This window comes from Jaculus jaculus, chromosome 1 (assembly GCF_020740685.1).
Source record: "Jaculus jaculus isolate mJacJac1 chromosome 1, mJacJac1.mat.Y.cur, whole genome shotgun sequence".
Lineage (NCBI taxonomy): Eukaryota > Metazoa > Chordata > Mammalia > Rodentia > Dipodidae > Jaculus > Jaculus jaculus.
Genome location: NC_059102.1, coordinates 317731852 through 317749165, shown reverse-complemented (window position 1 = coordinate 317749165; position 17314 = coordinate 317731852). Strand labels below are relative to the sequence as shown.

Here is a 17314-nt window from a genome sequence, read left to right as displayed (position 1 = left end):
AGTTAGGGAAATTTTCTTTGATGACTTTGTTGAAAATGTTCTCTATGCCTTTGGCCTGTATTTCTTCCCATTCTTGTATGCCAATAATCTGAATATTTCATCTCGTTAAGGTGTCCCACATTTCTCTCATCTTCTATTCATTTTTTAAAAATTGATCATTGTTTTTGGACTGCCAGACTATTTCCTCTGTCTTTTCTTTAAGTTCTGATAGTTTATCCTCCATATGTTCTACTCTGTTGGTGAGGTTTGGGAGACGTTTTAAAAGTTATTTTAGGGCTGGAGAGATGGCTTAGTGGTTAAGCATTTGCCTGTGAAGCCTAAGGACCCCATTTCGAGGCTCGATTCCCCAGGACCCACGTTAGCCAGATGCACAAGGGGGAGCACACGTCTGGAGGTCGTTTGCAGTGGCTGGAGGCCCTGGTGCACCCATTCTCTCTCTCTCTCTATCTGCCTCTTTCTCTCTCTGTCTGTTGCTCTCAAATGAATAAAGAAAAGTAACAAAAAATTTTAAAAGTTATTTTATTGTCTATTGTTTTTAGCATCTTCATCTCTGTGGAACTGTAATTTCACTTATTGATTAGACTTGTTTGTTATTTGTTGGAGTTTATTCCTACATTTGATTATATCTTAATTAAGTTTATTCCACTTCCCATTGAGATCATTCTTTTTGTTTATTCTCCTCCATTTCCTTTAAATGTCTACATATTATTTTTTATTCTCTTCATTTTTTAAGTTTTTATTTATTTATTTTCAAGCAGTAAGAGATAGAAGAAAGACAGACAGAGAGTATGTGTGTGCCATGACCTTTAGCTGCTACAAACAAATCCCAGATGTATGCACCACTGTGCATTTGGCTTCACGTGGGTATTAGAGAATCAAACCTGGGTCATTTGACTTTGTAGGCAAGCCCCTTAACCACTGAGCAATTTCTCCAGCCATCTCTTCATTTGTTTTGGGACATGTATCGAACTACTTTTGCTAATTTGTTTCTTGTTTTTTTCCTGTATATATATATATATATATATGTTTTCCAAGGTAGGATCTCACTAGCTCATGTTGCCCTGGAATGCACTATGTTGTCTCAGGGTGGCCTTGAACTCACAGTGATCCTCCTACCTCTGCCTCCCAAGTGCTGGGATTAAAGGCCTGCACCACCATGCCTGGCTCCTATTCTTATGAGAAGGAGAGAATGGGCATACCAGGGTCTCTAATGACTGCAAACAAACTCCAAACACATGTACCGCCATGTAGCTGTCTTCACATGGCTTTACACTGGCTTTACATGGGTTTTGGAGAATCGAACCTGAGTCCTTAGGCTTTGCAGGCAAGTGCCTTGACCGCTAAGCTATCTCTTCAGTCCTCCACCCTAATTTTAATATTATTTATTTATTATTTATTTATGATAGAGAGAAAGAGGGGGAGAGAAAATGAAACAGAGAGAGAGAGAGAGAGAGAGAGAGAGAGAGAGAGCGAGCACTTGGCAGGGCCTCCAGCCATTTCCAATGAACTCTATCTAGATGCATATGCCACCTTGTGTATCTGGTTAATGTGGGTCTTGGGGAATTGAACCTGGGTCCTTTGGCTTTGTAGCTAAGTGCCTCAACTGCTAAGCCAGCTCTCCAGTCCCCTTCCACCATGTTTTGGGATCATTCTTGAATTCTTCTTTGTGGATTTTCTTCATTCAGCCATGCTTTAAATTCTCTTGTGAGCTGTTTGCTTTTGTTCTTAACCATTTTTCCCATCCTTTTGCTTAGGTCCTCATTAAGTTTGTTGAATATGTTTGTCATAGCTTTATTCTGGGGTTCCGTGGCTGTAGCTTCTTCTAGGTTTGTAATGGAGGCTTCAATTTTGGGCTAGGTGACCTAAGTGGAGATATTTTGGCTTGGTGTCTTCTGTTCTTTGTTTTGCACTGGGGTTTGCCCATCTCGAGGTTTTTGTCTGTTTGCCAGGACTTGAACAGTTTGTATCCCTTGTGGAATATGTGTTGATTTCCTTGTTCAGGTTCGGTCAAAGTAGGAGTGGGAAGATATTATATTCACAGGGTCTCACTCTAGCCCAGGATGACATGGAATTCACTCTATTCTCAGGGTATCCTCGAACTCATGGTGATCCTTCTACTTCTGCCTCCCAAGTGCTGGAATTAAAGGCATGCACAACCACATCTGTCTTAAATAGTATTTATTCCCAAGACACATGTCTTTCTTAGGTTGGATGACTTTCTTTCAGAAGTTAAATCAGATAATGACTACTTGTTGAAGACAGCAGAGAATTTGGTTGCACATGTGCCCTGTACATTAGCTCATGTAAGGTGAGGGAGTCATAGCAAGGGGTCACCTTCTTGGACAGCATGTGCAACAATTTTATTCATTATTATATTCATAAAATGTTATATGTAATTGAATTAAAATTACTCCAGTATTTTCATGTCAAATTTATATCTTTTATGAAAGTCACAGAGTTGGCTAGTAGAAAAACTGAGGAAAAAATTTCCAGGCTTTGTCTGAATTTTCAATAATATCTCTCATAATTCTTCTGTGATATAAAGTTCTTGGTAGAAATAAAATTTGGTGGTATGTTCACCTACTGGTTTCATCTTTTATGAATTATTTACTTGGCTAAAGTTATTTCAAAAAAATTTTTGGTCAAATATCTCAATGTGACTCACAGTGTTTCTCCCACCTTTGCCTCCTGGCTTCAATACTTGCTTTTGAATATCCTCAATTTAGAAAATACTGAAAAACATTTCTCACATCCAAGGATCCGCCAAATCCTAGACCTTGCCGGCATTATTGCCTTGCCAGTTCATATAAAATATGTTGAAAGATTTCTGGCATACTCAGAAGTCAGCACTTGGAAGTCATTGAAAGGCAATGGCCATGAACCAGCTATTATTAAAACATTTAGTGATCAGTATAGTATATGTTCATATTTGCACAAGTAATCAGTTGGTGGCTTCTACACGATATCTCTCCTATCAGAATGTTTTTCTCCCTGAAAAGTCAACCCAGTGCATTACACTCTGCCCCAGAAGATTCAATATTTGCATCTGTAGATATTGAAAACAACATCTCTCACTGTAGTGATTACATTGCTCTTTTTCCTTTGCTTTTCTTCTCCTCTTTATTTTCCTAGCTGGGGATGGTGCTGGATATGCAGTAGTTGATGGGAAGAATCATCAGGGGCACAGTGGAAACTAGGACTGGATAACTTCCTTAACAAGTCATATAAACCTCTATGATGGCTTAGCTGGAAGCCCTAATCTCTGTCTTCCATATCCCAACCTCTCAACAGGGCAAGTGGTAAAGTCTTCTTTCTCAAGAGGTCAGAGTAAATGCTCCACAGATTTCTGGGGACAATAAACCATACAATAAACTGACAACAATAACCCAAATTATTTTTTCAAGGCTGTTATTTTTCTCATGATCTTTCTAAAAGCATTCTTTATGTCTTTATTCCTGAGACCGAATATGATAGGGCTGAGAAAAGTACTGGGCTCACCGGCAGGTAGGGCTGTGGGAGAGCCGGTCCAGCCGGTCTCTTCCCGGGGACTGAGCGGGATGGTGAGTGTTGGTGACCCAATCCCTCTTCTAGGCAGCGGAGAAAAACCACACTGAGTCGGGAGACTCGTCAAAGCAGGATCTCACTTTATTGTAACAGGCAGGTGTTTATATAGCATTGAGAATGAAGGCAGGGATCTCAGGAAAGAATGAGGTGTAAGGGCCAATAGTATACCACAGCTTTTGAAATGATTCGTTCTAAGTGCGAGCGAGAACTCTAACTTTTTTGCAGAAGTAGCAGGCCAGAGGCAATTTGGTGCCCCACTGAGTCATAACCAGCCAGAGACAGGTCTTCACAGTTTGTCCTGTAAAGACAAGCATATGCCTCCCTTTTCAGCTGTTAATAGGTCTAGTCCCCTCCTGTCTTGTAGGACTACCACACCCAGGGAATCTAGCTGTTGTTGGAGATCAAGGATGGTGTTGGACATGGCTTTTATGTCCTGATCAACTGCAGAGAGAGCTTTCTGTGGAAGTGGACTGCTGCACACATCCTGGCTGTCCCAGTGGCCAGGCCTGCAGTTATTACCAACCCAACAAGTAAAGGTATCATTTGTACAGCTCTCTTAGGTCTCCCTCTGATATAATCAAAAGAAGGTTGGGCTGGAGAGAGGGCTTAGTGGTTAAGTGCTTGCCTGTGAAGCCTAAGGACCCCAGTTCGAGACTCGATTCCCCAGGTCCCACGTTAGCCAGATGCACAAGGGGGTGCATGCATCTGGAGTTCATTTGCAGAGGCTGGAGGCCCTGGTGCACCCATTCTTTCTCTCCCTCTATCTGTCTTTCTCTCTGTGTCTGTCGCTCTCAAATAAATAAATAAATAATTAAAAAAAAAAGAGAATTAAAAAAAAAAAGAAGGTATATGGAGGGCTTCATCTCCAGGAATGATATCCACATCTGGAATCAAGGTGGCTGGGGCACAAAGGCCCATCCAATTGGTGGGCAGAAAGTCATAGGCCATCCTGCCTCCACAAACATAAACCATTCCAGAAGGCAGGCAGCATTGAGCACTGGGCTCAGTTGTGTTAAAAGTACAGAAGGAAGGATGAATATATCCTGCATCTATACTGGAATTATTAGGGGAAGGTGGGGCCCAAATGCAAGTTCCAGAAGGAGACATTGGGAAAAGCTGGATGTCTATGGAGAAGGTGACTGAGCAAATTTTAGGGTCATATGGGCAACTGTAGTTGTATCATTGGTGATTACTGCAAGCAGCCAGAGAGGCCCTGATTGTAGGCAAAGCCAGAAATCCTCCGCAAGGGAGGGAGTTGTTTGGTTTAGCAGGGTGAAGACCATGTTAGGAACAGTCCTCAGGGGTGGGACACTCCCTGGAGAAGTGATTGTCAGTGTCCCCTTGTTGGGACCAATATTTTAGGTCTCTCACTGGTACTCAAATGGGTCTTTTTTCATCTTGAGGGAAGACATATCCAAACCCTCTCTCTGCTGTGAGGAGCAGGTCTGTTCCTCTCCAGGCCCCAGTAAATGGGTCCCTCCATCTTACCCAGATAGAACTGTAGGTAATGGATGAGGATCAATGTTTTTGAAAAGGGGATAATTGTTTATCTTCTTTAAAAAATTTAAAATATTTAGGGTAAATAATGCCTTTTTTAGTTGGTTGTGTGGGAGTAAGGATTCCCTCTTTTATTTTTGTAATTGAGACTTGAGAGTGATTATATCTTTCAACGATTGCTTGACCCTGGGTGTTATATGTGATGACTGTGGAGCTTGAGATTCTCCAGGTCTGGAGAAAATTTACAAAAGCCTTGCTTACAAAGCAGGGGCCATTATCTGTCTTAACTTGGTCAGGGTGGCAAAGCATTGAAGCATATGGCTAATAGCATGTTTAGAATTTTCGCCGGCATGTGCTGATGCCCAGCAGGCACGGGAAAGGTATCGACTGAAATAAAAATATATTTAAGCTTTCCAAATGGAGAATAGTGTGTGACATCAATTTCCCAAAGATGATTAGGGCAGAGCCCTCGAAGATTGCGTCCTATAGTTTCAGTGGTGATATAATCCTCAGCTTCTCCAAGTATATCCTGACCTAGGAGGTTGGCCATTAGGCTGGACACCACCAGAGGGTGCACCTTCCCACGGTTCCCATCAGGATCAGTCCAGGGCTGCCAGTTGGCTGTTTCCCAGGACATTGACTGTCCATCCACACCAAGTAAAGGCAGACCAGGGACTAACTGCCATGAAGGAGGGACTTTCTCCTTTGTAATTAGTATTACACTGAGGCATAGAAGCCATTTTATCAGCCAAATTGTTTCCTCGAGAGAGACAGTGCGATCAGCTCCAGTGTCATTTTTGGCCTTACTCCCATAATCAGGGGCATGGTCCAGTGTGTAACGGGGCTGGGGATAGCCCCTGGGGGAGTTTAAAGGCTCACCCTGAAGGCTGAACTTGGATTTGCAATCCTTGGCCCAATGGAACCCCTTCTTACATCTGGGGCAAGGGGTACGAGGCACATTAGGGGCCACAGGGACTGTTGGGGTATTTTTTTTTTTGCCAGATTGAGAAACTCCCTTTTAAAGTGACCCTCTTTGCCGCACCCAAAACAAGATCTCCCCTTTCCCCCTGAGGTCTGTTGGAGGGCACAGACCAGGGTGGCCATCTCTCTGTAAGGCTGACGCCATGGTCCTTGCCTGATGGGAGCTGGATCCCACGTCTTTGGTGGCTATAATCCATTTACTCATACAGTGATCTTTTAGCCCAGTGCAGGCCAACTTATGGTCACCCATCATGCATTCCCAGACCAGCATTTTAATGAACTGGTTTTACAGGGGGCCAGGGAGAAACTTTCTTTGTAGACTTTTTTCAACCCTCTCTATGACGGTAGCCAAGTCTTCACTAGATTTTTGTGTGATTCCTGTGATGGGGGGCTCAGCTGGGCCTTCCTCCAGTTTCCTCCATGTGGCCATTCCCAAAGCCTGCACCTGATCCCAGTATGGATCAGCGATGGCAGCTTGCTGGAGGCCCGTGGAAAATGCATCAGCAGTGCCCTAGAGCATGCCGAAGGTGATTGGGACTGGGGGCTGAGTGCCCTGATTCCACTCAGCCTGAGTATGGCACTCATCCTGAAAGAAGGCACACCACTTTATGTGCAGGGGCCAGAAAGAACAGCTTTAGCAATGTTTTTCCTATCTTGGGTGGTACACTGATGATGAGCCAAACCCTGGAGGATGGTCTCCACCCAGGGGGAATTAGGTCCATCCTCCGACACAGCCTTTTTAGTGTGCTTTAGATCATGAGCCTCCCAGGGGTATGAAGCGGTGGGGTGATTACTGCCAGGGTTAATGTTGACAAGGAAGAGGTTGGTTGTTTCTCCCCCAGGGGTGCCATCCTCATAGTAGGACGGAGGTGTCAAGGGGTCTGAAAAGGATTTGTCTGAAAAGGATTTGTAGGGAGACCTGGGGGTGGAGGACCCTTCGAGGGCCAAGGAGTGCTTCCAAAGGGGTCTAGGGATGGATACAAAGGCTCAGGTGAGCATGAGGGATTTGGGTTGGACGAGGACTGCCCCATAATTTATGAGGGTACACTCACCCACAAACTGATTGGCCCATCAGCGTTCTTCCATTGGAGAGATGCTTCACACGTTGGGCACCAGTCTTCTGGGTTCACCAGCAGGTAGGGCTGTGGGAGAGCCGGTCCAGCTGGTCTCTTCCCGGGGCTGAGCGGGATGGTGAGTGTCGATGACCCAGTCCCTCTTCTAGGCACCAGAGAAAAACCACACTGAGTCGGGAGACTTGTCAAAGCAGGATCTCACTTTATTGTAACAGGCAGGTATTTATATAGCGTTGAGAACGAAGGCGGGGATCTCAGGAAAGGATGAGGTATAAGGGCCAATAGCATACAGCAACTTTTTAAATGATTGGTTCTAAGCGTGCACAGGAACTCTAACTTTTTTGCAGAAGTAGAAGGCCAGTGGCAATTTGGCACCCTGCTGAGTCCTAGCTGGCCAGAGACAGGTCGCCAGGAAGTTCCACTAGGCCTTGCGTCCGGGCCTTGCAAGGCCCAACAGAAAAGTGGTAATAATGATGGTGTAAGGGACTGCTATGAGAGCGTCAACTCTCTGTGAGGCTCCTGGCTTCTGATAGACAATAGATGCAGAGCCAAAGTGAATGATGACCACAGTGAGGAGGGAGGCACAGGTGGAAAATGCTTTCCGCTTACCCTCAGAGGAAGACATCCTGAGAATAGAGGAAAGGATGAACACATACGTCAAGATGCTAAGCAGGAAAGTACCCAGCAGACTGACACTGACATCGCTGTTACAATGAATTCTGTGAGGTCACTGTCCATGCAGGACAGCCTCACTACTGCCTGCATATGGCAGAAGAAATGTCTGACGAGGTTGGGTAAGCGAAAAGACACCCTGAAGATCAGCGCTGTCTCTACCAGGGAGATAGAAAATCCTCCTGCCCAAGCAGAGGCCACAGGTCGTCCGCAGGCAGCGTTGGTCATGAGAAGAGGGTATCTGAGGGGGTTGTGGATGGCCAGGAAGCGGTCATACCCCATCAAAGTGAGAATGATGCGGTTCGTGCCCCCAAGTCCCAGCAAGAAGTACATCTTCAAGCCACAGCCTGTGACTGAAATACTCCTGTTCTCAGCCTGTAGATCCTTGAGCACCTTGGGGATGATGGTCAGCGTATAGCAGGTCTCAAAGAAGGAGAGTGCACTGAGGAAGAGACACATCGGGATGTGGAGAGATCTGTCCACCCAAGTTAAACCCATGATGGTCAGATTGCCTGCCAGAGTGAGAAGGTAGAGGCACCAGAAGTCGAAGAAGAGGAATGTCTGCACTTGTGGGTAAAGAGAAAAGCCAACGCGCATAAGCTCCTTCAGGATGGTCTGGTTGCTCTTCATTGCCTGAGGCCCTGAAATTTGAAATAAAGAATGACCAAACACTCAAATTTCCATCGTGCTTGTTATCAAATGTGTGATGTGTATAACAGAAGTCATCAGAATCACAACTACCAGCATTTTTCAGGTAGTTTAGGAAAACCAGGTAAGGCAGGTGACGTGTTTCACTCATTTTGCATTCATTCATTTATTCAGCAACTCACTGCTAATGACTTATGTGATCAAAACACTTGCTCAGGCCCATTTTATAAAAATGAAATTATTTATTTATTTGAAAGAGAGTGTGAGAGAGAGCAAGAGGCCGATAGACTGAAAGAGAGAATGGGCATGCCAGGGCCTCTAGCCCTTGCAAACAAACTCCAGATACATGCGCTACCTTGTGCATCTGGGGAATTGAACTCCAGTGTGTTAGGCTTTGCTTGCCAGCGCCTTAACTTCTGAGCCATCTCTCCAGCTCTGGCCCATTTCTAAGAAGAATTTATTGGCTAGTGATCTAATTACAATGTGAATACTACAACTGATGTTCGAATGAAGATAACTCAGGTCCATTAGCTGAGCCACATTTGAATAAGAATCTGAACATTGAAAAATACCAAGTGGTTGAGAGACAGTCAGAACTGGCACAACAACTCTCCCATAATATCTAGTCTGCAAATACCTGTGAAGTACAGAGTGAGAGTTATTTCCTAGTTACTGCGTTACTTAACTTGGACAATGTATTACACCTGTTGGAGAAACCCAAAATCATCATCCCTTCTTGAAAGAGGCAGTTATGTAGTAAAATATTAAAAGAAATTTAAGACCATGTTACCTTCTCAATACACGGAAGGGAGGAAAGGATGGAAGATAGAACACACTGGGACTCAAAGTACGTGAAGGTAGCCATAAAGACGACATGCCAGCTTGGTGTAGAAGCAGTTGGGATTTAGCCCATTTCTTTAATGCCAAGATCATCACCCAAAGAATAGATAAGTGCCATGTGGTCACTGGTTGACTTCTTAAGTATTTTTGCGTCTGATTAAATCTCTTCCTTTCTTTTTAACTTCCACAGCATAAATGTTTGTGTTTATAATTACCATACTCAACTTTGCATGATATTGAGCTGATTTTATAATCCCACATGTCAATATATTTGATTAGCACTTACAGAGTCTATATATTTTTTCCATTTTTTAAACATTTATTTATTTTCCTGTGATAGATAGGCAACTCTGATCATCTTTAGAGATAAGATAACCTCATCTAGTCAGTGTTATATTTGTAACTGGAATTCTAGTAGTTTGTCTTTAACTCTACATTCTTCTCAATTACCAGTGCTTTCTCCTTGAGGACAGAGACTATGAATCATATATTTATGTAGTTCTCAGGTGGATAGAACACTTTAAGAAGATTCCCAGGAAATGTTGGATAGATGGATTAATCATCATAAAATACTTATTATATAAAACAACTTCACTTTTACTTTTGCAACATGTGAGTTCTTTTTCTTGAGTATGCTGGTGAACAGACCTTTTACTCAGATCAGGTTTTGCTCAGGTTAAAATAAGCATTTTTTGTGGCAGAATGTAGCTTGTCCTTGTCAAAAGATGCGTAGGAAAATGATCTAAGTACAAATGGTTTCAGAGATAATCTACAACCCTGTGGGGGGACTCTACCTCACAAGTTTCTTGATTCTCCTGACCTCCTAACCATGCGACTCTTGCTCTTCCAAGGCCAGGCATGAATCACATCACATAGTTGTTCCTTTCTCCTATGGACTCCCTTTCCCTTTCAGTATCTCTGTCTTACATTATCAGCACCTTGTTATCTGCAAATAGTCATCACCCAGTGAGAAGACAAGAGGAACATTTTCTTTTTTTTAAGTTCTTTTTTTAAAATAGAGATTCTGTTTTTATTTTTATTTATTTATTTGAGAGCAACAGACAGAGAGGGAAAGATGCAGAGAGAAGGAAAGAGGCAGAGAGAGAGAGAGAGAGAGCGAGAGAGAGAGAGAGAGAGAGAGAGAGAGAGAGAGAAAATGGGTACATCAGGGCTTCCAACCACTACAAATGATCTCCAGATGCATGTGCCACCTTGTGCATCTGGCTTACATAGGTCCTGGGGAACTGAGCCTCGAGCCAGGGTTCTTAGGCTTCACAGGCAAGTTCTTAACCTGTAAGCCATCTCTAGCCCAAGAGGAATATTTTCTGTTCTTTTATAAAATTATTTTATAGGGGCAATTGATTATCAGGAAACTTTGTTTCCTCTTGAAGTCCTTAATGTAAGCCTCCTTACCATTCATACTTAATATGAGTCTTTTATGTCCCTCTATAAACAGTTTTCTATAACATTTTGGGCATGAACCTGTTCCCTTGTGGAAACATTAGGTACTGATAGGTCCCTTCTCTTATTCCTACTACAACTAAATACAAGGTCTTCTATCAGTAAAACATTTTACACACCAAAACTCTTAAGCTTTCTTAACTATATAGCTACCATACAAGCACACCAATTTGGGGACTGGAGAGATGGCTCAGTGGTTAAAAGTGCTTGCTTGCAGATCCTGACAACTTGGGCTTGATCCCATAATACACAGATGTATATGTTGGTGCATGCATCTGAAGTTTGTTTGCAGTGGCAAGAGGCCCTGGTACACTATTCTTATTGTCTCTCTGTGCTTGCAAATAAATAAAAATATTATAAAAAGGATGTCAATTTTACAAACCCCCAAACTAAAGAATAACCTATTTTATTTAATAGCAAGTAGTGCATATTAGCAAAATAAGAAGTTGTTTCAGTGTCTGGTGTCCTTGGAAGAAAAAGTTATGGTTTTTCCCAACACACTATGTACAAATAAACATCTGACATCATACAGTATATTCTGTATCTTTCCTCCTTCCTTGCCTTTTCCTTCCTTCTTTGGAGGTAGTGTCTCACTCTAGTCCAGGCTGACCTGAAATTACCTATGTAGTCTCAGATTGGCCTTGAACTCATGGTGACCCTCCCACCTCTGTCTTCTGAGTGCTGGGATTGAAGGCGTGCGTCACCATGTCCGGCCTGTTCTGAACTTTTCAACACAGTGAAGGGTTGTGGCTTGTATGCAAACCTACCATTAAATATAGAAACATTTATTTATTTATTTATTTATTTTTTTATTTTTTTAAATTTTTATTTATTTTTTTTGAGAGCGACAGACACAGAGAGAAAGACAGATAGAGGGAGAGAGAGAGAATGGGCGCGCCAGGGCTTCCAGCCTCTGCAAACGAACTCCAGATGCGTGCGCCCCCTTGTGCATCTGGCTAACGTGGGACCTGGGGAACCGAGCCTCGAACTGGGGTCCTTAGGCTTCACAGGCAAGTGCTTAACCGCTAAGCCATCTCTCCAGCCCCAAAACATTTATTTTTTATAAATATGAATCTTAATTTTTAATTTATTTGAGAGAGTGAGAGAGAAATAGGGAGAGAGAGAGACAGAAAGAGAGAGAGAGAGAGAGAGAGAGAGAGGGAGAGAGAGAGAATGGGCATGGCAGGGCCTCCATCCACTGCAAATTAACTCTAGACACATGCTCCACTTTGTGCATCTGGCTTATGTGGGTCCTGGGGAATTGAATCGAGGTCCTTTTGGCTTTGCAGGCAAATGCATTAACCGCTAAGCCATCTCTCAAGCCCATATAGAAACATTCTTAAATGCCAAACCAGTCTTGGTGGCTCTTACCCATAATCCCAGCACTCAGAAGGCTAAGACAAAAGGATTACCATGAATTCAAGACCAGCCTGGGTTATATAAGGTTATATGTAGTTATATAACCTTAGTGTGAACTAAGTGTGAGACTCTACTTGAAAATGAAAATATAATAAAGAAGCATTCCTGTTGCAGTCTGGTTTGCATTGCTGGTAGAAATCACCCAACCAAGAGCAGTTTCTGGAAAATGAGATTTATTTTGGCTTACAGGCTCGAGGAGAAGCTCCACGATGGCAGGGGAAAATGATGGCATGAGCAGAGGGTGGACATCACCCCCTGGCCAACATAAGGTGGACCACAGCAACAGGAGGGTGAGCCAAACACTGGCATGGGGAAACTGGCTATAACACCCATGAGCCCGCCCCCAACAATACACTCCCTCCAGGAGGCGTTAATTCCCAAATCTCCATCAGCTGGGAACCTAGCATTCAGAACACCTAAGTTTATGGGGGACTCCTGAATCAAACCATCACATTCCGCCCCTGTCCCCCATAAACTGATATCCATACATAATGTAAAACACAATGCATTCAGTCTGACTTTAAAAGTCCCCATAGTTTTTATCAATTCCAATGATGTTCATCCATCCCCATAGTCCAAGATCTTCGAACTGAGCCATAATACCAAAAGATAACCTCAAAAAATCCATTATGGCATAGAATAAATACACTGCAACAGATGGCATTGGGCATAGCAAAGAAACATTCAACCAATACAAGATTTAAAACAACCAGGGCAAACATCAAACTCTGTAGCTTTAAGTCCAGCAACTCTAGCCAGCGACAAATCTTCAAGTTGGATAATTCAGCAACAAGTCTCTGGCATTCCAATTCCACCCCTCCAGCGAGGCTACTCACAGTCCTGGGAAACTTCATCGGGCCGGCAGCTCCTTGGCAGCCATCTCATGGTCCCGGCATCTCCAATAGGTTTCCACTGCAATAAACGGTTCATCCTCATGGCCCCATGGGGTCTCCATGGAGGCAACCAGCAAACCAGGACCTAAGTTTATGGGGGACACCTGAATCAAACCACCACCATTCCTAAAGTCAAATAATCACTAATACACAACCCATGACAGGTCTTTCCTTATCAAGTCCTGACTTAATTGGGACCAGATCTTAACTTGGTGAATCATGATAGTATAGTATGAATGTCAGATTCTCTCTCTACTTCAGAAATGTACTGAATATGTGTGTCTGTGTGCTGTGGGGAAGGATGGAGTGCATTGTACTCCATCATGTCTTTACTAGTCTCTGAAGTTGACCCTAAATCCACTTGTGCACTATTTCATTTGGATTATGGATCCACTGAAAAGAAAAAGTACATATCCTTTTGGAAGTCAAGAAGAAATGCTTATTGGGAAAAGTAGGAAATTCTACCCTAAGACTCTTTCCTTTCTGTAGTAACAATTCTGAGTAGAGGAGAGTCAAATACTCTGCAGTAGTGTCCTTCCTTGTTATTTCTATCAGGTGCCAAAGCTGGTTCACTGTAACAGTTATATTCTTCGAGAAGACATTCTTCATAATTTTGGTGGAAGCACATTGCTTCTCAAGCAAAAGAAACAAAAATTGTATTACTCTGAAAAAAAAAAACAACAACTGATCTAAGTATGCAGACTCTGGCATTTATCACTGACTGTTTAACAACTATGGAAAAGTTGCTGAATGTTGAACTTGAGTTTCCCCAGCTAGATAGGAAAGGAAAGAGGGCAGAGCCTTCTTTTCTACCAGTGCGAGGCATTGCCTGATTATTATCAAAGGTTAATACTATTCAGCTCTAGAAGTTTGCTTTTGATTAGAAGACCTCAGGAGATTCCTCTCATCTTTCATCAGAGAGAAAAGAAAACTTTCTTATCCAACTTTATAATTTGTTCTCATTATTTACTGGGCTTTGTTTAACATGTGATTTTTGAAACACCTCTGCAAATCTTTGGGGGTTTAAGATGTGCAGAGTTCATTCTGCCCATAGAAAATGCTTCCTGATACATTGTCATTGTCTGGATGGAAAGGCTAGGTTGAAGGTGAAATTCCAGTGTTCATTTAGTCACTAAAAAAGATGCTGGACTACACTTGAATCAGGTTCTCCAGTTCTCATTTAAACTCTGGCCATAAGCTACAGTGTTCATCCTTGTTTAGTGTGGAACAGGCAGCTTAGAGAAAAAGTCTTGCTAGGTTTGTTTGGGGACTATTTCCCAACATCTAGTCAAATTCTTCATTCACCATCTCCAGGTAAAGTCTGATTATCCTGACCTGCCTCCTGCATGGATTGTATTAGCTCACTTTAGCACAAATCACTCTCATCCATAATATCAACCATATTATCTTACATATATTTAACAAATGAATTCCCTCCCAGTGAAAATGGCTATATCCTAAATTTCTATGCTATATTAAAGTTGAGCCCAGGATTACTCTTTCTTCTTTTGAAATTAGTTCAGAACAAAATCCATTTTTCTGCTTTAACTGCTGTTTGGCTCTTTTATATCCTTCACCACAGACATACTTCTTGTCTCAAATCACTGACTTTCTTTCTTGGGTATTTAAAGACTAATAGTATGTTAAAGACTGCATTAAGCTGTGTGGGAGAACTCAGAGAATATGAGGAATGATATCTTCTTACTAGGGATTTATGGCACTGTGGAGGAAATAAGTCTATAAAAAGTGATTTGCATTCTAGTATGCTGAAGACTCCAATAATGACCAGCATGAAAAGATAGGGACAGCTGGGCTGGTGCTATCAGAGAAGAGGCTGAGAGAAGGGATGTTCAAAAGCAGTTCTAAACTAACCAGTGTTGCATTTTTTCGTATCTATTACAAAAATTGGCTCTAATAACCTGTGATGGTGCAGTATGTTCATTTGTGCAATGACTACATAAAAAGATCTTTTTGAAACAAGCATGAGAAAGCACTTATTTTCCTACCCGATTGGCATGAGTGAACAGCAGAAACTTTGAACAAAAATTTTATTTATTTATGAAAGAGACAGGTAAAAGAGAGAGGGAGGGAGAGAGGGAGAGGGGGGGGAGGGAGAAAAGAGCAATTGAGAGAGGAGAATGGGCATGCCAGGGCCTTTTGCCACTGCGAATGAACTCTAGAAGCATGAGTCATTGTATATCTGGGTTACATGGGAACTGGGAAATTGAACCTTGTAAGCACATACCTTCAACTTCTGAGCCATCTCGTCAGCCAACAGATAACATGAATTTATTGCAAAGTTGTTAAAAGAGCTTGGTGGAGTGGAACATCCCTAGCACTCAGGAGGCTGAGATAGGAAGATCACCGTGAAGGAAGGGCCAGCCTGGGGCTATAGAGTGAGTTCCTGGAAAGCTTGGGCTAAAATGAGAAACTGAGATCCTGCTTTGGATAAAACAAGACAAAATAAACAAATGAATCATATATATGCATATTCTATTCATCATCGTCAATCTATAGGGAATACCTTTGTTGTTGTTGTTGTTTGAGGTAGGGTCCCAGGCTGACCTGGAATTCACCATGTTGTTTCAGAGTGGCCTCAGGTTCATAGTGATCCTCCTACTTCTGCCTCTCGAATGCTGAGATTAAGGATGTGTGCCACCATGCCTGGCTTCTGCTTCTTTGTCTTCTTCTTTTAGGATTTTAAAAATAATTTTACTTATTTAACTTATTTTTTAATTAAAAACTTCCATAATTGTAGACAATAACCCATGATAATTTCTTCCCTGCCCCACTTCCCCTTTGAAACTCCACTCTCTATCAATCGCCTTCCCCCTCTCAATCAGTCCCTCTTTTATTTTGGTGTCATGATCTTTTCCTTCAAAATATGACGGTCTTGTGTAGGTAGTGTCAGACACTGTGAGGTCATGGATATCCAGGCCATTTTGTGTCTGGAGGAACATGTTGTAAGGAGTCCTACCCTTCCTTTGGCTCTTACATTCTTTCTGCCCTCTCGTCTGCAATGGACCCTAAGCCTACAGTAGATATACTTCAGTGCTGAGCACTCCTCTGTAACTTTTTTCCAGTACCATGGTACCTTCTGAGTCATCCCAAGATCACTGCCATCTGAAAAGAGAGGGCTCTCTAACTAAAAGTGAGAATAGCATTTATATATGGGTATGAACATTAAGAGAAGTGCTTACCAGGCATTTTGGTGAGCATACTATATACATTTAGCCAGATACAAATGGACATTACGCCCATAGGGCTCATTACTACCCTTGTAGGTTTTCAGTATCAAGGATGTATACCCTCCCATGGAACAGGCCTTCAGTCCAGTTAGAGAGTGGCTGGTTTCTCCCATAACAGACTATTTATTTTAGATTTTCAAACTTAGTGGAGTATATGTTCTTATAGTATGTCCCTAATTTTTTGAATTTTTCTGGTCTGTTGTGATGGTGCCTTTTCCATCTCTAGTGTTAGTTTGTTTCTATTCTCTCTTTTGGTCAGGTTTGCTAAGGGCTTATCAATCTTGTTTATCCTTTCACAGAACCAACTCTTTGTTTCATTGATTCTTTGGATTGTTTACTGGTTGCCATTTCATTAATTTATGCCCTAATCTTTATTATTTCTTCCTGTCCATTGATTTTTGGTTTGCCTTGTTCTTATTTTTCCAAGGCTTTAAGGTGAAGCATTACGTTTTTTTGCAGGCAACTTTCTACTTTGTTAATATAGGCACTTAAAGCTATAAATTTCCCTCCTAGGACTGCCTTCATTGTACCCCAAAGGTTTTGCTATGTTGTATTCTTATTATCATTTAATTCTATGATTTTTTTATTCCTTATGGTTTCCTTATCAATCCACTCATCATTTAGTAGTGTATTGTTTAGTTTCTATGATTTTGTGTATGCGCTATAGCTTTTCTTGCTATTGATTTATAGTTTTATCCCATTGTGATCAGAATACAAAGAATTATTTCAATTTTCTTGTATTTGTTAAGATTTGCTTTATATCCTCATATATGGTCTATTTTAGAGAATATTACATGTGCTGCTGTGAAAATGTATATTCTGCAGCATTTGGATGAAATGTCCTGTAGATATCTGTTAGCTCCTTTTGTTCTATGACCCCATTTAATCCAGATGCATCTCTGTTTATTTTTTGCCAGGATGATCTGTCAATTGATGAGAGTGGGGTGCTGAAGTCACTACAATTCTGTTTGGTGTTATCTGTGACCTTAGTTCTAATAGCATTTGATGAAATTGGGAG

At 42.0% G+C, this 17314-nt stretch overlaps 1 protein-coding gene across 1 annotated transcript; it reads right to left on the bottom strand.

Annotated features, from left to right (window-relative positions):
• Positions 1 to 3391: 3391 nt before the first annotated feature.
• Positions 3392 to 8435, bottom strand: LOC101594629 (olfactory receptor 10X1). Its single transcript, XM_012951840.2, is given in 3 exon segments — positions 3392 to 3488; positions 7571 to 7805; positions 7808 to 8435. Coding segments are annotated over 3 exon segments (942 nt in total). The 5' UTR covers positions 8418 to 8435.
• Between the last annotated feature and the right edge of the window lie 8879 nt (positions 8436 to 17314).